At 27.3% G+C, this 22,601-nt stretch overlaps 10 protein-coding genes across 10 annotated transcripts; 5 read left to right on the top strand and 5 right to left on the bottom strand.

Moving 5' to 3' along the window:
* Positions 1–554: 554 nt before the first annotated feature.
* OCT59_028767 (uncharacterized protein) lies at positions 555–1,925 on the top strand (the record flags this gene model as incomplete). Its single annotated transcript, XM_066147539.1, has 4 exons — positions 555–709; positions 850–1,043; positions 1,121–1,693; positions 1,774–1,925. 4 exons carry the CDS (start codon positions 555–557, stop codon positions 1,923–1,925), a joined length of 1,074 nt encoding a protein of 357 aa, XP_065994239.1.
* Positions 1,926–3,953: 2,028 nt separating this feature from the next.
* OCT59_028766 (uncharacterized protein) lies at positions 3,954–5,073 on the top strand (the record flags this gene model as incomplete). Its single annotated transcript, XM_025332608.2, has 2 exons — positions 3,954–4,389; positions 4,589–5,073. 2 exons carry the CDS (start codon positions 3,954–3,956, stop codon positions 5,071–5,073), a joined length of 921 nt encoding a protein of 306 aa, XP_025169699.1.
* Positions 5,074–6,503: 1,430 nt separating this feature from the next.
* Positions 6,504–8,503, top strand: OCT59_028765 (uncharacterized protein; the record flags this gene model as incomplete). The annotated part of the gene is made up of 4 exons (XM_066147538.1): positions 6,504–6,620; positions 6,674–7,745; positions 7,929–8,104; positions 8,186–8,503. 4 exons carry the CDS (start codon positions 6,504–6,506, stop codon positions 8,501–8,503), a joined length of 1,683 nt encoding a protein of 560 aa, XP_065994238.1.
* A 955-nt stretch (positions 8,504–9,458) lies between these two features.
* Positions 9,459–9,704, bottom strand: OCT59_028764 (uncharacterized protein; the record flags this gene model as incomplete). The annotated part of the gene is made up of 1 exon (XM_066147537.1): positions 9,459–9,704. One exon carries the CDS (start codon positions 9,702–9,704, stop codon positions 9,459–9,461), a length of 246 nt encoding a protein of 81 aa, XP_065994237.1.
* A 279-nt stretch (positions 9,705–9,983) lies between these two features.
* On the bottom strand, positions 9,984–10,725 carry OCT59_028763 (uncharacterized protein; the record flags this gene model as incomplete). Its single annotated transcript, XM_025321119.2, has 2 exons — positions 9,984–10,389; positions 10,490–10,725. The coding sequence occupies 2 exons, from the start codon at positions 10,723–10,725 to the stop codon at positions 9,984–9,986; spliced, it is 642 nt and encodes a 213-aa protein (XP_025169701.1).
* A 998-nt stretch (positions 10,726–11,723) lies between these two features.
* OCT59_028762 (uncharacterized protein) lies at positions 11,724–13,145 on the bottom strand (the record flags this gene model as incomplete). Its single annotated transcript, XM_066147536.1, has 1 exon — positions 11,724–13,145. The coding sequence occupies one exon, from the start codon at positions 13,143–13,145 to the stop codon at positions 11,724–11,726; it is 1,422 nt and encodes a 473-aa protein (XP_065994236.1).
* A 2,153-nt stretch (positions 13,146–15,298) lies between these two features.
* OCT59_028761 (uncharacterized protein) lies at positions 15,299–17,467 on the bottom strand (the record flags this gene model as incomplete). The annotated part of the gene is made up of 1 exon (XM_066147535.1): positions 15,299–17,467. The coding sequence occupies one exon, from the start codon at positions 17,465–17,467 to the stop codon at positions 15,299–15,301; it is 2,169 nt and encodes a 722-aa protein (XP_065994235.1).
* Positions 17,468–18,745: 1,278 nt separating this feature from the next.
* On the top strand, positions 18,746–19,570 carry OCT59_028760 (uncharacterized protein; the record flags this gene model as incomplete). The annotated part of the gene is made up of 3 exons (XM_066147534.1): positions 18,746–18,829; positions 18,965–19,082; positions 19,266–19,570. The coding sequence occupies 3 exons, from the start codon at positions 18,746–18,748 to the stop codon at positions 19,568–19,570; spliced, it is 507 nt and encodes a 168-aa protein (XP_065994234.1).
* A 161-nt stretch (positions 19,571–19,731) lies between these two features.
* Positions 19,732–20,407, top strand: OCT59_028759 (uncharacterized protein; the record flags this gene model as incomplete). Its single annotated transcript, XM_025327743.2, has 4 exons — positions 19,732–19,845; positions 19,915–19,993; positions 20,055–20,139; positions 20,218–20,407. 4 exons carry the CDS (start codon positions 19,732–19,734, stop codon positions 20,405–20,407), a joined length of 468 nt encoding a protein of 155 aa, XP_025169703.2.
* Positions 20,408–21,055: 648 nt separating this feature from the next.
* OCT59_028758 (uncharacterized protein) lies at positions 21,056–21,754 on the bottom strand (the record flags this gene model as incomplete). Its single annotated transcript, XM_066147532.1, has 4 exons — positions 21,056–21,099; positions 21,163–21,198; positions 21,280–21,300; positions 21,370–21,754. 4 exons carry the CDS (start codon positions 21,752–21,754, stop codon positions 21,056–21,058), a joined length of 486 nt encoding a protein of 161 aa, XP_065994233.1.
* Between the last annotated feature and the right edge of the window lie 847 nt (positions 21,755–22,601).

Raw genomic sequence — 22,601 nt, 5'->3', positions numbered from 1 at the left:
TTTTAACAAAATGTAATACTTCATAACTAAATGTACAAGCATTTGACCTGACCACTGGTCTACCATTATTTTTTTGCGTCATTGATTTTTTAAATGCGCCATTTATTATTTTTGCGCTACTATTTATTTCACAATTGGATTTCTTATATGACCGATATGCAAAATTGCATGTGATATTTTAATAAACGTTTTGCACTATATGTGTATTCTGCAGTTAGCCCATTATTTTATTTATATGGTTAAATTTATAATACTAGATTATCAATTATTACGCCAAAATTCTAAAAAATACTATGTACGTATATATATATAATGGAATATTCCTTAATTTAGAAATTTACCATGATTTTAAAATTTTTTCCGTACAAAAAAAATTTTTTTCCATGATTTTTTACTAAAAAAAAAATTCCCCTAATTCCATGATTTTTAATTTTTTTTTACCTCCTTAAAAAAAAAAAATAAAATAAAATAAAATGGATTTTATTTCAAGTCTCTCACCTTTCTCGCGTCTCTCACCTTCTTCGTATCTCTCACCTCGCTTCTAATTCTAAAAAATGAATACCAATAATTATAATAATAATAATAATAATAATAATAATAATAATAATAATAATATTCTATTTGCTCATCAAACAACAATGCAGGAGTTTAAAGAAGGAACTAACTCTATTCATAAAATGACGCTTAACGCGCTTATTAATAACTTGCAGTAAGTAAAATAATTAATAAAAGAAATAAATAAAGTAAAAAAATAGATAAATAAATAAATAAATAAAAGAAAAATCTTTAATTATAATCTTATAATCTTAAAATACATTTTTTGTTTTTTTGACGACTTGTAATAAACAGACCACCAGTATTTGGAAGTGGGAGAACTTCTACGTTTAGTTCGTTCGGAGTACCTTCGTTTGGAGCACCCTCGTTCGGAGTGCCTTCGTTTGGAGCACCCTCGTTCGGAGTACCTTCGCCTTCGTTTGGAGCACCCTCGTTCGGAGTACCCTCGTTCGGAGTACCTTCGTTCGGAGTATCCTCGTTCGGAATTGGTAATAAAATTAATAAAATTTGTTTTTTATATATATATATATTTAACTTTAAAACAACTTCTATTATATTATTATAGCTGCGGCAAGAGCAGCAACAATAGCAGCAACGACCACAGCAGCAACAACAACACCAACACCAACCGCACCAACAACAACAAGTGCACTAATACTAGCTGCACCAACACTACCAACCACATCAACAACCACATCAACAACCGCATCAACAACCGCATCAACAACACCACCAATACCAACCGCATTAACAACTACATCAACAACCGCATTAACAACCGCATCAACAACCGCATCAACAACACCACCAATACCAACCGCATTAACAACTACTGCTGCATCAACCGCAACAACAGCAGCTATTGCAACAACAACAATAGCAGCAGCAACAACAACAACATATCACCAGTCATCAATTCCATCATACTGGCCTTTACAGCAGCAGCAGCAGCAACAGCAGCAACAGCAACAGCAACAGCAGCAACAGCAACAGCAGCAGCAGCAACAGCAACAGCAACAGCAGCAACAGCAGCAACAGCAACAGCAACAGCAGCAACAGCAGCAGCAGCAACAGCAATGGCAGCAGCAACGCCAGCAGCGTATGCAGCGCCGACAGCGCGAATGTTTTGAATCAACGGGTAATAAAATTTATTAATTTAATGTAAAAGTAAATTTTATAAATTATTTAATAATAAAATTTTTAAATTAATAAAAATAGGAGCTGTTTGCTATTATTGTAATGATAATCATTACATCTTCGCTTGTACTCAAATACCGAAAGAGTACAAAGGCCGTTGCGTTAATTGCTGGGCGGACGATCATATGGTTATGAGTTGTAATAATGTTAAAATAAGAGAGCCTTGGCTCTAAATTTTTTAATTTTTTAACTTTTTTCTAATCTTTTTAATTTTTTAAGTTAGATTAAAAATTATTTTCTGAATCATGTTATGTTCTCGAACATTTTTCCGATTGGGGTCGGATAATAAAAGATTAATTAAAATATTCGATTGGGGTCGAATATTTTTCTTTTTCCGATTGGGGTCGGATATTAATCTTTTAAAAAATGTTCGATTACTATTTTTTTTTTGTCCGATCGATTGGGGTCGAATTAATTTTTGATTACTATTTTTTTTTGTCCGAGTCGGATTAATTTTTTTTAAAAAACGTTCGATTGGGGTCGAACCAATATAATAAAAAAAAATTTTTTTATAAAATTATATATTTATTTTCATATATATTATTTTTAATATTTTTTATTTATTTTTAATATTTTTTATTTATTAATATTATTAATTCGCAATTCGTAAAAAAAGTAAACATGAAAAAATTTACATTACATTTATATAATGATCGGTAGGAATAGTAGTGATAATAAAATGCGTTAATATTCGTTAATACCAATAATTAAATGCGTTAATACTAAGAATCTCTAATCGTTTTAGATCTAAACATGAATAACGACGATACTTGATGTAAAACTTGTTTCTATTAGTTAGTAAATAGTATGTACATGAGAGGTAACAGCAATCCGAAAGGCGCGTTACTTTATAAACTGGTAAACTTTATAGAATAAAATAACAGCTAAAGGAAACGAAAATAATGAGATATTACTAAGGTATACAAGGTATAGGTATCATGTATCATTCAGCGATATTAAAACAGCACCAAGTTATGTATGATAAGTTTATACGAAGTTTATATCAACGACGAAGTTTAATTTTCTAGATCTTTTATTAAAAATTGGAATAATAATGAATTTCTAAGTATTTTTCTATTTATTATTTTATTTAAGAATTTTTTTTATAATAAAACTTGCTTAGTAATACAGTATATAATAAAATCAATAAAATCAATAAAATAAGTTTCATATTGCATAAAAAATTTTTTTATTTAATTAAATTTTTTTATTTAATTAATTATATTAATACAGTATATTTATTATAAAAGATTATTAAGGAAAGGTAAAAAAATTAAGTAAATTTAGAATGTGACGAAGGTGGATAAGGAAATAACGCGAGCGTGATGGTAGTTGCAGATGGTATGTGTATATGGTGGTGGCGGCGGTTATTGTGGTGGAGGAGGAAGTAATTGTAGTAAAGGAAGTGATCGAAAAAGTAATTATAGAGACGGAAAAGGTGATCGTGATGAAGCGATTATTGTGATGTTTGCAGATATTTTCGGTTTTACTATAATATAAAAACTTGATACACGATTATAATATGGTTGAATTACGGTTAAATGGGTTAAATGATATTAAATGTATATTATAGAAACGCGGTTCTGTTATAATAAAATAACTTGATCGCTAATATTATTATAAATTATAAGTTAATTTAAAATAAATACATTGTAGGTAAACAGTCATATATATTACTTTTTAAATACATTCACAATTCACAATTAAAGTAAAATGATCTCCCATCGTACAATTGTAACGATTGTACTAAAATAAACGTATATTTCGTATATTTTCAAATATTGTACAATAATCGCACAATTTTTATATCCTAAACTTTTATTGCACAAAAGTTGAACGTTTTCTGTATACTTAATTTAAGTTTATTTTCAATTGTACAAAGATCGCACATTTTCAATACACTATAAAATCGACATGGCCATTTTTATCCAAAAAACTGCAATAATTGTATGATTTCCGCACGGACTTGAACAAATATTGCACAAAAATTGGATGATCTTTTTTCATAGGGTTGTTGGAAGGCGGACTTATTGTATAAAAAGACCGTATTTTTCCAATTTTGTGAAGTATTGAAAAGTGGTTATCGCAAAGGCGGTGGCTTTTTAAAATCTCATCACAAATAGACTTCACCTTCCTTTAGGAGGATCATCATTTTTCGAAACATATAGAATACATACACTTATAAGTCATTTTTTAGAAAAATGTCGAGTGCAAACAATAATACGCAAACCGTCACCCCTCCGCCAAAGAGACTTCGTTCAAAGTCTTCGGACAAAGTTTCTTCACAGAGTGACGATTGGTTTAGCGTTGTTCTTAACGAAATTGAAGTGGATCCAAGAATAGATACTTGGAATTACTTCTTTCAAGATTCTCACATGTTGCGAGATAAACCTCAAAATTCTGAAATTATGTTTAACATTCCCTTCATATTCAAGTTATTCAAGTCAGTCAACCCCACTAAAAATCTTGTCAATGGAGTTGAATCCAACTCACAAAGGAGACAAAAATTTTCCTCAAATCCGTCACCTTTCTCAACAAACTTTCTTTCAGAAGATTTAATAGGAAAAATGGTAGAAACGTTAGGTATTTTATTAGAGGAAGTTAAGAAAGATATTCGGATAACAATAAGCAATATAGGTAAGAAAAAAAATAGAATAGAATTATTTAAAAGTAGTAAGAACTTAATGAGTTGTTTTAAAAAATTTCGTCCTGTTTTTATGTCATTTAGTTGTTTAATTTGATTGTTCAATGCATCAATTCTAAATTTGGTGGTACCGTACGTCCCAAATATCTATTAATTCAATTCTTTTGCGTACTTAAAATCTTTTCAAATTAGATCATTTAATCCCAGCAAGCTTTCTTCGCGAATTTAATAAACTCGTTCATGACTCACATCCGAATAATATCAAAACTCCATTTATCAAATGCGTTGAAGAATTTCGTTCTTTTATTTCTAGAATTCAACCATCTTACTTATTTTCTGTCATAGAATTATTTAAAAATGCTTTAGATTCTTATTATCGGATTACACCTTTTATCATCGTAGTTCATATGTTATTCAATAATATGGGTATGGATTTTTTGTGCGAAAATAACGAAAAAACTTACATGAACATTTTTCATGATTATTATAATTTCTTAAAAAGAAATATACCATTAGATGATCTACCGCCTAATGCACGCGAAATTTTAGAAGTTTTCACTTGGTATTTTCGTTTAGTCGTAAGATCTCAGCCCTATGAAAAAAAATCATCCAATTTTTGTACAATATTTGTTCAAGTCTGTGTGGAAATTGTACAATTATTGCAGATTTTTGGATAAAAATAGCTATGAAGTTTTTCAAAGCATATTAAAAGTATGCAATTTTTGTACAACTTAAATTTAGAATATAGAAAATGTTCAATTTTTGTGTGATCTTTATACAACTTGAATTTAGGATACGGAAAGCAATTTTTGGGTAATCCTACTATACTACTTTCCATCTTACCTGTATGGTTACATTTAACCACTTTTAGGGTCAAATAGACCACTTTTAACCATTACAAATAGATTTTTCTAAGTAAAGTGATTTATGCAGTAAGGTTACACAAAATTCAACTGCATATTTGCTTATAAACGGGCATCTTCCAGACCCATTGGTGAAATTTTTATATCACCTTGTAACTAAAAAAAAGTCAAAAACTTTTTATTAAGTTACACAATTAGTTCTGACTGGAATTATAATTTGGCCAGAATTAAGCGGTAAAAATCAACTCTTAAAATTATATATGTTGATCACGTGATCTGATCGTCAAAATAAATATGATGACGCGAAATGTTTTTGTTTATGTTTTTTTAATCTTTTAACTTTTCTTCAGCTTTCTTTTAAAATATCAGGTAAGAAAACTTGTGTTCTTTATCTTTTTATTTTCCTAACTTTTTACATTTTAATGTTACTAACTTGCTTTCTTCACTAACTTCATACTTTTTTTTATTACTAACACTAATAATTTACTTTTTAACATTATTAATTTGCTTTCTTCACTAACTTCATACTTTTTTATTACTAACACTAATAATTTACTTTTTAACACTACTAATTTGCTTTCTTCACTAACTTCATACTTTTTTATTTAATACTAATAATTTACTTACACTAATAATTTACTTTCTTCTTTGATACTACTAATTTACTTTCATGTTACTAAGCTAACATACTTTATTTTATTTTATTTTCTTACAAATTTTTATATTTATGATTATATCAAATTTAGTATTTTATTTATGAAATATTGTGTATATTTTTTATATTTTAAGTCAATAAAAATTCATAATTTTACTTTATAAATTGCCTGTTATTACTGTAAAATTTAACCTATAATTCCTAAAATATGGCCTAAAATTTGGCTCAAAAATCACACAATAATTGTATAAATTCAGGTCAAAAATAGGATAATTATTGAATGAATTACCATGCAATAATTGTGTGATTTATTGCAATTTTTAGCACAATTATTGTATGGTCAAATATACAGAAATCGTAGTGAATTTAATTGAATGATTTTTCAACAAAAATCACACAGACTTTTTTCATAGGGCAGCTTCAATATCAATATTACAACGTTTAAATGGAACTTTATTCTCCCAATATCCATTTTGCTATATTGGAATTAATTGAATCAAAATTATTAATACTGTACGCGAAACACTTTGTTAATGTACTGCTCAAAGAGCAAAAAAATCATGGTCAATTCTATACTCTGAGAAAGGTTATGCGATTTATGTGGGATCAGATTGGTATTAAAGGAAATAGGAAAAGGATAGAGATATTTTTAAGAGGTACTTTTCAAACGTCTTCTAATTGGGAAGTCTTTCCTCAAGCCCTTAATGTATTAGATAACTCTTGTATGAAAATGAGATCATTCCTTTGTGAATTTGTAAGCCGTTTAACTCCTGCAGCTCAGTCGCTTGGAATAATAATCCAGGACTAACTTTCAATCTTCTTCATTTATTGTTCGCGGACATCTGGAATATATGTCATAATTATGGATTTAGTATTGAAATAAAAGATTTATATTGGTATCAAAAAGCAGCTGAGCAAGGATTTGATAATGCAAAATTTAATTTAGGTTTGTGGTATAATAATGAAATTTTTATTGAAAAAGATGAGGCTGGAAGATTTTATTGGTGTCAAAAAGCAGCAGAAGATGGAGATAAAACCGCACAATTTAATTTAGGAATTTATTATTATTATGGAGTTGGTATTGAAAAAGATGAAGCCAAATCCTTTTATTGGTTTCAAAAAGCGGCTGAAAGTGGATTTAAAGGAGCACAATTTAATCTAGGGATATGCTATCAATATGGAGATTGCATTGAAAAAGACAAAATAAAAGCTTTCTATTGGTATCATAAAGCAGTGAAAAATGGACTTAAACAAGCTCAATATAATTTGGGTATATATTATGAAAATGGAGTAGGCATTGATAAAAATGAAGATAAAGCCTTTTATTGGTATCAAAAAGCAGCAGAAAATGGAGTTAAAGAAGCACAATTTAATCTAGGTTTATGTTATGAAAATGGAAATGGGATTGGAAAAGATGAAGTTAAGGCTTTTTATTGGTATCACAGGGCAGCAGAAAATGGACTTAAAGAAGCACAATATAATTTAGGTACATGTTATAAAAATGGAGATGGTATTGAGAAAGATGATGTTAAAGCTTTTTATTGGTATCAAAAAGCAGTAGAAAATGGACTTAAAGAAGCACAACTTAATTTAGAAAATTGTCGTTTCAATGGAATTGGTATTGAAAAAGATGAAGTTAACATTTTTTATGCACACCATAAACCAGAAGAGAGGAGTTTAAATGCAATCAAATGGATTGAAAATGCCTTAAAGTATGAAAAAGTTAAATTTATACCTTATAAAGAAATAAAAAATACACAACCACTTTGTAAAGGAAGATTTGGGCATATTTCAAAAGTAATATGGACAAAAATAAATAATTATGTTATTTGTAAGAAGTTGATCAATACAATTGATAACAAAAATAATCTGTTAGACGCATTCATTCACGAACTAAAAATAAATTTACATCTCAACTATAGTAACAGAATAATACGTTGTCTTGGCATTAGTTTTGGTAATGTAAAGAGTTACATTTTCTATTTTTTTATTTATGAATAAACCTTTTCTTTAGATCAAAAAACAAGTGAATACCTTCTTATAATGGAATATGCTAATGGTGGAGATCTTCAAAGCTATCTCAAAAATAATTTTAATTATTTGACTTGGAACGATAAGAAAAAATTGGCATTTCAAATTGCAGATGGACTAAATTACTTGCATAATGAAAATGTTATACATAGAGATCTTGTAAGTGCTTATTTTACTTATTATTTAATATCATACTAGTACGGTAGCACCTATAATGTACTCAATGTATTTATATTTCAGCATTCTAGGAATATAGTTATTCATGAAAATACTGCTAAAATTACAGATTTTGGTATATCAAAAAATCAGAATGATCAAATTTCAATAGCTTATATTGATAACTTTGGTGTTGTTGCTTATATGGAACCAAAATGTCTTATAGATCCGAATTTTCCATATACTAAATCTTCAGATATTTATAGTTTTGGCGTACTAATGTGGGAAATTTCTAGTGGATATCCTCCATTTAAAGATAATGATAATATAGTTGCACTTGCTATCTCCATTAACACTGATATAATTTACTATTCCATGCCATTATTTGCTTTATATTTATAGTATTAAACAAAGTTTCAAATGACGTTATTAAAAGATAATATTAAAGAATGGCAAGTCAGTGATGAGACTTCAGAACATCTTCAATCTTCTTTAATTAGTAAGTTTATAATCCTTTATTATAATTCAATTTTATTAAATTATGATAACAGACTAAATTATTTTAATTTTAGTTGAATTGAATCATCTCGACAAACTGATGAAATCTGGATAATACTTAGAATAAAATTATAAAATTACCAAAGTAGCTATTATGATTAGAAATTAATTTGTTAACATAAATTAGTATTTAAGAATAATAAAAAAGTCCGTGATTTTATAACTTTGAATATTTCATAAAACATGGTAAAGTCATTACATTACAATATCAGGTATCTAGCGACGTAAGAGAAAAATCTAAAAACGGAGATAGTTTGATTACACAAAATATTCTTTAAAAAAAAGGTGACTTAATATTCATACCATGTCAGTACTGATACGAAAACTGTCATTTAATTGCTCGTCTTAAAAGTAAAAACCACATAATATCCGACTTATTAACTTTAATATTTTTTTTTCTTAAATTGATAAAATTATGTTGTTAAAGTCACAAATAATATTACGACAACCATAAAAAATAAAATAAAAAAGCAAATAAATTTTTTTTTTTTTAATATAACTTTATTAATATTGTAATATTTACGCTCTGTAATTTATTACAACGTAGACGTCTCTAGGACATCCGTTAAATAAAGCATCTATCTACTAAAAAGGATCGCCCAACACCAAATACATAACACACTAAACAAAATCATTTTGAAAAAGAAAAAAAAAAATTAAAAAGTTAGTTCCTCCAGATTGAACACTGTTATCGGTTCGATACAGTCTTCTCGATTAAAACCATAAGTTATACCCTACTAGGATGTTATAAACCAATAATTCGTCAATCTACTATCCTTATTTGTTGTAACATTAACCTCTAATCTAAATCTAAATCTACATCCGCACACGTAATCGCCTTCTTTTTCTTGCGTTTCTTCTTATTATCTTCTTCCTCTTCATCCGAATCTCTACTCTCGATTTGTGACTTCATTGGTGGTAAGGGCCGTACCGGTAGCCTCTTCATTGAGAGTACTAACTTCTTCAAACTTTTTCTATTTCCAATATGTGATGAAGATGATGTCTTTATATTCGTTACCACCGATGGCGCTGGCGTTTGATCCATGATCACGTTTTGGTCGATTGCGTCAAAATATACTAATTCCGCACCACCGTCTGAAATATCGTCATGCGAAGGCGGGTTAATTGTCGACTTGAAACGTACCTTCTTCTCCTCTTTTAATCGTTTTATGACAAATGTCCAAATAATTCTTGCTGGCTTTTCATTTGTAAGTATTTTCTTCCATCGTTGATTTGTATATCGCTTCCATCATCTTACTTTCATTGTTAAAATATAATAATATATACGTAAATAAATTTTTGTATTACTTAACAAAACTAATTTTTATTGATCTTCGTCTCTTATATCAGGTTTCCATCCGGGTACCAATATATACCTAGAATAAATAACCGATTTTTCACCAAATTTCATACTCCATTTACAAGTTATAGGTAAACCAAATAATGTAAAAGGTGGTAAAGATATTATTAAAAATATTGGTAATAATTTAATGAATGCAATTAAAGTAAAGAATTTATATAATACGAAATAATAAAAACATTGTCCTGTATATTTATTATAAAAAAATTCTGTTCCTAATAATGGAAATTTCGTTTCTGTTTTTGTAGGTGAAATTTTGGTAATTGGATAAAGTGGCGCTTTACGTGTTATTTCTGGAATAGTGTCAATTAGAAAGTAGGAAGGATTTACACAAAACGATAAAGCAATTAATTCAACTCTCGCCAATGTCCTATTGTTAAATAAAAAAACCCAAATTATTCGATTGAAAATATTTTTCTTACAAAATTTCATTTATACTTTATATTAATTATGTACTTTAATACTCATACCTCCATGACATTACGGTTCCTATGCAAACAAAATATCCCAAAGGTAAGAATACCAACAACAAAATAACGCTTATTAAACCGGTACACAACACCCATATAAGACAAAGTATAGTCCATGGTGGATACCAAAATATAAAATAAATTATGCTGGCCCATGCATTACGCTTAAATACCTCCGACTTAAACTGCTGAAATTTATTATTATTTCTATTTTTGTTATCCTGTTTTTCTGTCATATTATTGGAACATATAAAATGGTAAAAAGGTACAATTTTTTTTTTATATTATGTAAAAAAAAATATTATTGTTATTGAACAATGTTACTATTCAAGTTTTGTGGTTGATCACCTTTTCGAGTTGCCGCGCCAATCGGACAGTTGATTATTTAAAATTTCTAAATACGGTACCCAATAAAATTTCTTGTTTTCTGTATCGGGTAACGGCGTGAAAATTTGATCAACATTCAATCACGTGCTAATAAATAGTGCACATGATGATCGTAAATTATCAGTGGCTGGCGTAGCACTCTGAGGAAAATCTTTGATTTCGCAATTTTGAAACTTGTCGGAAATTGGTTTGGGATTGGTTTTTTATCGAAAGAATTTGTTTATTAAACGTGGTAAGCAGCATATTAAAATATATTATTTTAATTATATAATAAATTCAGTTGTATTTCACACGTGTTTACCAAACTTGAAGCAACATTATTTCGTTAGGAACTTATCCTCTACACCAAAAATTAATTCAAAAATCCAGAAATAATATGCCTCAATATCCATTATCTGAATAATTCCATAGCAGAGCAGAATTTTTGATCGAAGTCTTAGATGTAAAACTGAGCAATTTACGTAAAGAATCAATTTTCTATTACCGAGCTATACTACAAAATTAATGATACTGACGAACGAATCCAAAAAAGGATTTTATGAAATGTAATATTTAATTAGAGGAAGTTGTAATTTTAATATTTTAAAATCTTCTTAATTTATTAGACAATATACTATTTCTACATATTAAGCGCAATAATTTTCATAAGTTATAAATTACAATAAACCGCTAATTGTAATTAAAAATCTATCCTACAATTCCATAATAATATATACTATTGCACTAAAATTTGGAAATCTAAATACAAATAAATACACTGATTAATAAATAAAAACTTAACCGGTTAAACAAGTTCTATAAAGTAAAATGAAGTTGAACATGTATTAATTGTACAATGATAATCACGTTAAAGATTTGTATGTCCTATCACTCCTTCATTAATGTATTTTCTAATGATTTTTATATGTTCTATTGTAAAATTATCTTCATGAATATTATCTTTAATACCAAATTCGAGTAATTTTCGTCCCCTATAACTTTCAAAAAATCTTTCTATAGAATTGATTGAATACTTCCAACCTCCACTAAGTTTAATATTATTTAAAGATAATGGAGAAGAGCTGGTTAAGATATCTAATAATTCATCTCCTATAATATTATTTTCATATAAATTTTTGAGACGTAACCTACTTAATTTACTACAATGTAATAATAATGGTTTTACATAAATCAAATCTTTAGGCCCAAGATATGTGGATAAGTATTCGATCTTTGGACAATTATCAGCAATTGCTTTAATTACCATTCCTGTACTTTCAGCATCTTTATTAGACATGTCAATATAAACGTACGAAAGATTTCCTTCTGTTTTTTCAATTAACATTGCCAATTCCTTAAAACATGATACCCCACCAATTTTAAGGGATTGAAGACCCGGAAATTTTGAAATTGCTAAATATTGTTGAAATTCTTGAATCTTTTCACTCTTATAATCATCATACTGATAAATTGTTAATTCTTTTAAGTTGATAAATGATGATAGAAATGAATGTGAAATAACACCAACTAAATTAGATGAATAAAGATTATTGATTGTACAACCCTTTCTTGCTAATACATTGCTTAATTCTTCATAAGTACCTTCCCTCTCTTTCTTAATATAATAAGAAGCAAATGATATACTTTTTAAATTTCTCTGTGCATCGATTAAAGAAATTAATCCGGGAGTATCTTGAGAATATTTGTTAACAATTAATTCATTCAAATCTTTGCAAATCTTTGCCATCTCATGAAGATTATTGGAACTTACAATATTCATATTAATTCTTAGGCTATGAAGTTGAGAGAAGCATGTTAAAGCACCTGGAAATAATGATAAAGGTTGAGATGTTTCCCACGACAATTCTTTAATATTTTTACATTGACTAATAAATAATTTGTAAATTTCTTGCTCTAAAAGATCTCTTCTTTTTGTAAAATCATAATTATTTACTATATTTATAATATTGCTTACATTTTCAGCTCCTGGAAACTTACAAAGACTAACATAATTAAAAGTTAAGGGTTTTGAAAGAATTGTCGAGGATAAACTAACGTTATTTTCAGATAAAAATTTTCTTGAAGAAGATGATAATTGAGAAATTATAACATTAATAAGTTTTTCTGATTCCTTACGATCAATAACATACCATGGATATTTTCCCCATAAGATTGGAACTACTAAATGACACCATACTTTATTAACTAAAAGACAGGAATGTAAGGATTTTTTATCCGTTCGTAATTCATTAAAAATAAGAATAAGACAGTCAATATTTAATCTTTCCATATTATTTTGTTAAGAATATAAAAACAAAGTATGACACGAATAAAAAAAAAAGAGAAATTTTATTCGTATATAAATTATGTACAACTTTTTTATGCATTTTGTTTATACATTAATATAAAAATGTCAATGATCATTTTGCACAATGATCACAAATTATTTTGTGTCGCAAAGTTGGAAATTTATTTCCATTTTTAGGCTCGGTTAAATGCAGATCTTCCACCAATAAAATTTCATTCGCGTGATCTATCACACATGTTTGATTTCAACCAACGAAAGAATTTCGATTCTATTTTCAAATATGTAATTTATTAGGAGATAAAATTTATAAACACTTATTTCCTATTTTATTATCAATTATTTGTTATTATTAAATAATCTACGAAAAGAATCTCCTATACAATCTAGTGCTTCGATCCGCAGATGAAAACTTTTAATAATGAAATCCGGTAAAAAAAATATATATATATTTTAAAGTTTCAGCTCTACTATCATTACGTGTGCAACATTAAATACCATTAAGACGATCCCGGATAAATCCGACGGATTTTTATTAGGATTTTCGGTTAATCCGGGTTCAATCCGGATTGATCCGCACATGGATCGAAAGTGCTAATATATTGTAATTAACCATATTTCTATTACATGACCATACATTGTAATCACGTTTCAACTACTTTTTACAACTTGATCATATCATCTTCATATACTTTAATCGTTAATTTATTATGCTAGAAAATTGTAAACATTTAACAATATATTTATTATCTTTCTCTCTTCCTCTGATGTTAGGGTTCACCGTGATTCATTAATCATATGAAATTTAATTTTATGTGATTTTCAATCTATCAAGTTGTAAATTCTTATATAATAAGAATTTACGACGCCTAAATAAATGATTTTATTAGTATATCAATAAATAATTAATAGTGGTATAAATGTATAATAATAGAACCAAATAAGAATCTAGATAAATTTTATAATCGTACACAACGAAATTTGTATATTATTTAAATTATGGCTGCAACATACTGAAAATTAATAATTTAACGATCGTTTTCAATTTTAATTTAAACAAATTCGTAAGCCACAAATGAAGTTTTAAAATATCGTAAATACAATCATCTGATAAATGAAGCAAAGCCATTTTAAAGAAAGGAAAGATTACAATTACAGTATTATACGTATGGTAAAACAGTATTATAATATGATCGTCCTTATTAATGATGGTCCAGCCAGTAGTTTGGCTCGAATCAGAATTAAAAAGTTATTACACGAGTGCGAGTCCAAACTTCACAGAAAAGGTTATCTCTTGGATTAACGATTAATATGATTAAAGTGATTGGTTTATCGAATGAAGATATCACCTGTTTGTTCCGTTTCGGTTTATAAAACCGCAGTCTTCAGTCAAAACTGGAAAAAAAATCGCCAAATTGATCGATACTGCATTAAAAAAAACGGACATAAATTGCTCACAATAATTTTATTTCTTTTAATAAAGCGTGAATGATATTTATGTATTTTAATTTATTTACAAAAAATAATAATAATTTAATTCCATTAAGATTTCTATTGACGATAATTATTATTTTTTTTTTCGTTTCGACAATATTAATTCAAGGAACCTCAATTTGACACACACTGCTAGCGACTTCAATATCAAAAAAAAAAAATTAATTTGTAGATGAATTATTTGTCCATCTTCAACTATTTATTAAAAAATATAAAACTTTTATTGTATGTAATACAGTAATAAACTAATAAATATTTATAATTTGTCAAATTAAATGAGATTTAACCTGGTCCGCCCAATTATTGTATAACAATAATCATTCACATTTCTTAAAGTATAAACAACCGACTTTAATATACGTTCATGACATTATTCGTGTAATTCTTGAATTTAGTGTAATTAACCTCCAACAATTGCCTTTCTTGCTGCTCCTACAATAAGTAAATAAAGAACGAATTACATACAAACATTTTATTTATTGGTGATCAACGCAAATTACTGTATTAAATGAAATATTTATTAGAAAATAATAAAAATTCAATAAATTATACATTTATAAAATCAGAATAGTGAGAATATTATGTTGCTATGTAATTTAAACTTTCAGTTATTACTTAGTAATAAATCATTCCTTTCATTCCTATTACTTTTTGTCTTTTTCCTCCATACCTTGCTCATATAAAAGTGCAAGACATTCTAGTGCATCACTATTTCCTTCCATAGCTGCTAATTCAAATAAATCAAATGCCAGTTTTTTGTCAATATCAGTTCCTATACCTGTATTATAACAGCAACCAAGTTTATATTGAGCTTCTATACATCCTTGATTTGCTGATTTTTTATAAAATTCAAATGCTCTAACAAAGTTTATACCAACACCTATTCCTGATTCATGAATTCTACCTAATTCATATAATGCAATCTTATTATCATCTTCTGCTGCTTTATGGTACCAATAATTAACTTTTTCTAAATCATCAAATATTTCATCATCATTATCATAAAATGATAAAATACTAATATTATTATTATATCTAGCTGCTTCATTGTATAATTTAAATCCTTTTTCCCTATTAATTTCAGTTCCAATTCCATTTATGTAACAATATCCAAGGTAAAATTTTGCACTTATAAATCCATTTTCAGCTGATTTTTTATAATAATCAAAAGCTTTAACTAAATCTTTATTAACACCATTTCCTAATTCATAACATTCACCTACATTACATGATGCAACATCATTATTACCATTATCTGCTGCTTTTTGGTACCAATAAGCAGCTTTTTTCAAATCCTTTTTTGTTCCAATTCCATTTTCATAATAATAACCAAGATCACATTGTGCATCTGCTAAATCGCTTTTCTCACTTAAATTTTTTAGTAATTTAAATGCCTTTTTTTCATCTTTTTCTACACCTTCACCATTCATATAACAATCAACTAAATGATATTGTGCGAATTTATTTCCATTTTCTGCTGATTTATTATACCAGTAAGCGGCTTTATTCAAATCTTTTTCTGTGCCTTCACCATATTTATATAAAAACCCAAGATTATTTTGTGCAGAAGCATGTCCTTTTTCAGCTGCCATTTTGTATAATTCAAATGCTTTTCCTTGATTAATCACGGTTCCAATTCCATAATCATAACAGCATCCAAGTTGAAATTGTGCGTCTTTATATTCTTGTTTAGCTGATTTCCGATACAATTCAAAAGCTTTTATCTCATCATACATTACTTCATGATACCATTTACCAAGAGTATATTGTGCGAATTTATTTCCATTTTCCGCTGCTTTATTGTACCAAAAAGTAGCTTCTCCTAAATCTTTTTCTATTCCAATTTCATTTTGATAACAGTTGCCTAATGTATTTTGAGCAGATGAATATCCTCTTTCAGCAGATTTAAAATACCATTCAAAAGCTTTTTCGTTATCTTTTTTTACTCCTATTCCATTTTGATAACAAATACCTATATTATATTGTGCATATAAATTTCCATCATTACCAGCTTTTAAATACCATTCAAAAGCTTTCTTTTCATCTTTTTCAATTCCAATTCCATTTTGATAACAATAACCCAAATTATTTAATGCATCCGAATTTCCTCCTTCTGCTGATTCCAAGTAAAATTCAAATGCTTTAAACTCATCCTTCTTTTTCCCTATTCCATATTGATACAAATAACCTAAATTATTTAATTCCATTAATTCTTTCTTTTTAACATTTTGACTTTCATTAGAATCTTTAACAAATGATTCAAAATATTTTTCTATATAATTTATCTCATCATTACAAATATTTATTTCTAATCCATTAAAACTTTCAAATTGATTATAAGACATAACATTTGCAATTTCTGAATTTCTAAATTCTTTTGCAATTAAATCTCTTTTATATAATATATCTTTATAATAATAAAATGATAATAAATATTTTGAAATAATTATATTTAGTATTTGATAAGTAGAAATTAAATTTTTATTTTTTTTATCATCATTATAAATAGATACTAAAGAATATAATTTTAAAGATTTATTTTTATCAATAATAATATTATCATTATTTATACCATTTTCATAAAAAAATCCTATTATACTTGAAAACCAATTTTCCCTTTCTTCATGATTTTCCATTAATTTTAAAATTATTTTAGAATCTTTTTCTTTCTCAATAAAAAAATTTTGTATCCAATCTGATAAAAGTTCTTCATATTTAATATAATTTTCTAAATTTATAATTTTACGATAAAATTCTTTTAAAAATTCTTTTAAGAAATCTTCATCATTTTTTGAAATATTATTTGGAGACATGATATTTATGAGAAATAGTGAAATACCCCTTTTTTTTCGCTAAAAAGGTTTAAATTATTATTAATTTCATAGTGCACAAATAATTATGTAATTATTAAGTTATAGTTACACCAATTTAATTTTAATTGTTATGGTGACACGTTTGACTATAATCTATAAGGTTAGTACATTTCGCCGACCGGAACCCATTTTGCCGAAGCCATTTCGATTGAAGGTATGTTTCTTCGAAGTGATGTTTCACCGAAAGTACGTTTCATTGGAAAGTTCATTTTATCGAATCCATTTCACCGAATCGTTCATTTCGCCGAATTCCATTTCACAAAATTCCATTTCGCCAAATGGACATTTCGCCGAAAATGGTAGCGATTAACATTTTTATTGATCGCACAATGAAAATAAAAAATAAATTAATCACTTTAACATTCAAGTAACTGATCTTAATTGTTAAGCAATAAATAATAACTTTATTTTTCCTGAAAACATTTATTAACGAAAAAATAAGTAAAAAAAAAGATTAATGTATTATAAACAACGAGATAAGTTTAACAAAATTCATCTAACTCAAGAATTTTTCTAGATAAAGATTTCTTCATGTATTTGAAATGCGAAGTATTATTTTATTAAGGGAAACTATCGAAGTTGATTTTAGGATTAATAATTGGAAGATTTTATTAATGAAAAGGAAGATTTGAATATAGAAGTATATTTTTATTATTAGAATTATGATGTTTTATATTTATTTTGTTATATTATTTTGTCTAACCAAGCGTGAACTCGGGATATATTAATATTTGTATATTTTATTATTAAGAATAAAGGATTATTTTGTGTGGCAACGTGAGTAATCAGGAGCCGAATTGCTGATCAAGAAATTCCCTGGAATTCCACGACGATCTACGCCTGAGCCGGGTCCGGATCACGTTGCGACTAATTATTTAAAATCAGAGAAAAAAAAAATTAATTAAATTTCAACGATATGTTAAATATATAAATATTACACCATATTATCGAAAATCAAAATAAAAAAATGTTCTGTACTATCAATAGGTGTTATTATTATTTACTGCCAATTATAGCTTATGGGAGTAGTCTAATTATTAAAAGTTTATAAAAGTCTAGTCTAATAAAAGTCTAATTATTAAAATTTCTACTTCGCCATAGAAAACAATCACAATAAAGTTTAATTGTTTTATTATTTAAAGAGAAACAATTTCTTTTTTTTTATAAACCTTTTCTCTTTCTCCGTTATTATTTTTCTCTAGTCTTCTTATCATTATCATGCCTCCCAGAAGAAGTACTACCCGAAGTCAAAAGAAAAACAAACCATTACTGTTGACGAAGATGATGTTGTCGGAACTTCAAGTAACTCTCGTACCCTATTATAAACTGAAAATTGTCAGATTTTTAACTTTCTCTTTAGTTCTGAAAGAAAATAAAGGACCGGAAGCGATTCAAACCCAAAAACCCTCTGCTAAAAGATGAGGTCGAAAGAAAAAGGATCCTGTTGTTGAAGATTATGAACATACACATGATGATGATCAACAAACAATGGTCCCAGCTTCAAAGACCAATAAACATCAAACTGCCACACCAGTTCCGAAGACCGCTGTAAAACGTAGGCGCAAGGAGCCCATCACTGATGATGATACAATTCAAGAACCAACTTTGATTAATAAACTTCTATAATTAAGCGATGATGATGATCTTTCAGAAGGTAGCTTTTACTTTATAATCATCATATTTTGACGTAATATCACCCAGATTATATATTATTACCTTCCTCGCTTCATTTCTTTAGATGAAAGTCAGTTCAATGAAAGTGCCATAAATATTGGATGTGAACCTCTTGCACCAATTACAAATATCAACGATAAAATTCATAAAGGCACACTGGATGAAAAGATTGAATCTTATGTGAAGGTTAATAAGATTCGTAATGATGGTTCAAATGAGACATCTAAATCTTATTTTCGTTTAAGTTTGAATACTACACCTTGTTCTAATCACCCTAATAACACATATTCCTTTTCTCGTACATGTAATATCGATAATGATGACATTTTTTTCGTTCAAATACACCTTATTCAAATACATCTCGTTTGAATACATCTTTTTTTGATAATGGTAACGAGATTCATTCAACTCTTCAAGAAATCATATAATCTAGAATCTGCACTTCCAGCACCATTTCGCATATGGTGAACGTTCACCAAATCTGTTTGTGATTATGTGTAAACTCGGACATCTTATTACTTGCTTATAATATGTATCTATCTATGCAAACGCCAGTTGCCAACACATTTAACATTATTTCACCCAACTTTAATTCATCAACGTTGGCATCTGGTGTATCACAAATGCCAAAGCAAAAAGACATGGTAAATATCACTGTTATAATTTGTCATTAATTTACTATGTTAATATCCTAAATTATTTGCATAATTCAGGTGAAAGCAAATCGAGATTTTCTCAAAGAATTGAAATGTTTGTTTCTTAGGGTTCAAGAAAAGCGTTTTCAAGGATTTGGTACAGCAAATATTTAATTGCGATCTAAATTCGTCCAAAGGAATCAATTGGCTGCGCGCAGCAAATAGAAATTTTAGTGATTTTCAAAATAAATTCCTGGATAGTGTTGAGGAAGCGATTGAGATATTCAAAGAAAAAAGGCTTCGGTAAGCAGATCATTTCATTTTAATTTATTTGTTTTATTTGTTTTGCAGTAGATTGATTATTTTTACGTTGATTTATAGAGTAAATAAAGATACTACAGCTTGCTCTTTAGATGAAAATGAGATAATTTCGTTTGTCAATGAAAATTTAACATTAAACATCTTGCAAAGTTGGTTAAGCATGACGAACATGACTAAATTAAGAGATCAAAACTCCTTACATGTTTTACAAAGATTCGTCCAAGGATCATTAATTGTAAACTATGATTAAAGAGACACTGATGCAACAAAATCTTTGGATAAAATAACAAAAAAAATAGCGGTGCCATCTCGAAATGGCAAAAATATTGCCAGCAACTTGGAGTTGTGAATTTATTTCCTGATTCGCTTAATTTCAAACTTTAAAATAGTGATAATAAGAAAATTCATGCGAATTTTCCTTTGGGTTCTTTTTTTTAAATTATGATTACAATAATAATATAATAATATTTGTAATATAAAACCCTTTTATTATTATAATGGGCAATTTATTATAATAGGTATTTTTTATAAGGTATATTTTACTATAATTAAATTAATAAGACTTTAAAATATTATGATAATCTTAAAATCGCCTATTTATCATTAAATTGTTATTAAATGCATTGAAAAAAAATTGAAGAAATATCTTAAACTAGATTTTTTGGCTATTTTTTCAATTTTTTCACTACTTTTTAAAGATTAATACTGAAACTTGTTATGATTTCAAAAATATTTTTATTCGATTTTATAACAAAACTTATTATCACATGATCGATCCAAAATTTATGTGGAATGTTGGTGATTGAGCAACCACATAGTAACAAATTACGGGTTTCTGTAATGTAGTGTAAAAGATAATTTAATAATATAATTTTAATTAAACTAAATTCTTTGATTCTTATAAAAAATCATTTTCTTCTTCTTGATCACTTTCATTAAGATCTACAAAATAAGTAAATTAATAAGTATTAACAAAATAAAGAACTAAAGAATAAATATCTTTACCTAATTCGTCTAATTGACAATCAAAACATTCTGAACCTATAAATTAATTAACATAATATTATAATATTAGAACAATATAAAGATTTTTAATTATATTGGATACAAATAATTACTTACATAATGTTGTTTTGGTAGCATCTATTAAAAAATAAAGTTATTAGTAATGTAACCATTTTTTTTGGTTACCAAAGTAAAAAGTTAAATTACCTGAATTTACTGGTTCTGGAAGATTTTTGAAATTTAAAAGTCTACTAGTATAGATTGCTTGCGGATGTGTTTGAATGTTGCTAGATCTTTTTTCACTTGTTCTGTTTAATTTTATTTTATCATCATATTCATCTACTTGAGATTCAGTATCACTATCATCATATTCTTCATTATCCCATTTATATAATATTTGATACAATTCCTTAGCAGTTGGTCTATTTTCTGCTTTTGCATCCCAACATTTAGTAATCAAATCTGCAAGTAATTTTGGTGTATATTTAAAAATATTTGGTCTAAGTCCTTTACATATTTTAATAGATAAAGCATGATTATGAGGAATATTAGTATTATAAGGAGTTTCTTCAGATATATATTCATTCATCATTATTCCAAATGAATAAATATCAGATGCTTTTGTATATTGATATCCGCGTAAAACTTCTGGTGCCATATAGGGTAATACTCCATAAATTCCTTCTTGTTTAACTGATTGCTTTTCATTATTTGCTGGTTGGCACATTCCTAAATCACTTATAAGTGTAAAAGCACCAGATAATATATTGCCTGAATGAAAATCTTTATGAACTTTTCCAGCATTATGAATATCTAGAAGTCCTATTGCAATTTCTTGTAATTTATAAATTTTTGAATAATAATCTAATTCATTATTGAGATAGTAATTTCTAAAATTTCCATATCCATAATATTCTAAAACCATTATATAATCTTTGGTATTTGGATCTTGAGTTATTCCATAACATTGAATAACATTATAAAGATAAATCTGAAGATGATTTTAATCTAATGAAAATATTGAAAATGAAAATATAAGTAATACATAAATAAAAATAAAAGTAAATAGATTACATTCCTTATTTTAATTACCTCATTTAAAAATTCTGTACTTATACAAGAAGAATTGTCCAAACTTTTTAATGCAACTTTTGTATTAGCACCCCTATTCCATTCTTGATTTTCAATTTCCAATAATAAATATATCCTTCAGACCATTCAGCTGAATAGATTTTACCAAATCCACCTCTGGTAATATAAGTAATATCTTTAAAATTTTCAAAAGGTATCCATTCAAGATATTTAAGACAATGCACAGCATTAAGTTGTGATTGTTGTATAAATTCATCAATATCTTTATTTCCACTAGTCCAATTTTTAAAGTTATCCTTAAATCTTTTAGCATTACAAGGTTGACACCATTTAGATCCTGTGCCAGG

Source organism: Rhizophagus irregularis, chromosome 8 (genome assembly GCF_026210795.1).
Source record: "Rhizophagus irregularis chromosome 8, complete sequence".
In the NCBI taxonomy this organism is placed as follows: domain Eukaryota; kingdom Fungi; phylum Glomeromycota; class Glomeromycetes; order Glomerales; family Glomeraceae; genus Rhizophagus; species Rhizophagus irregularis.
The sequence above is the reverse complement of the archived record's forward strand: the minus strand, read 5'-3'. Positions and strand labels throughout refer to the sequence as shown.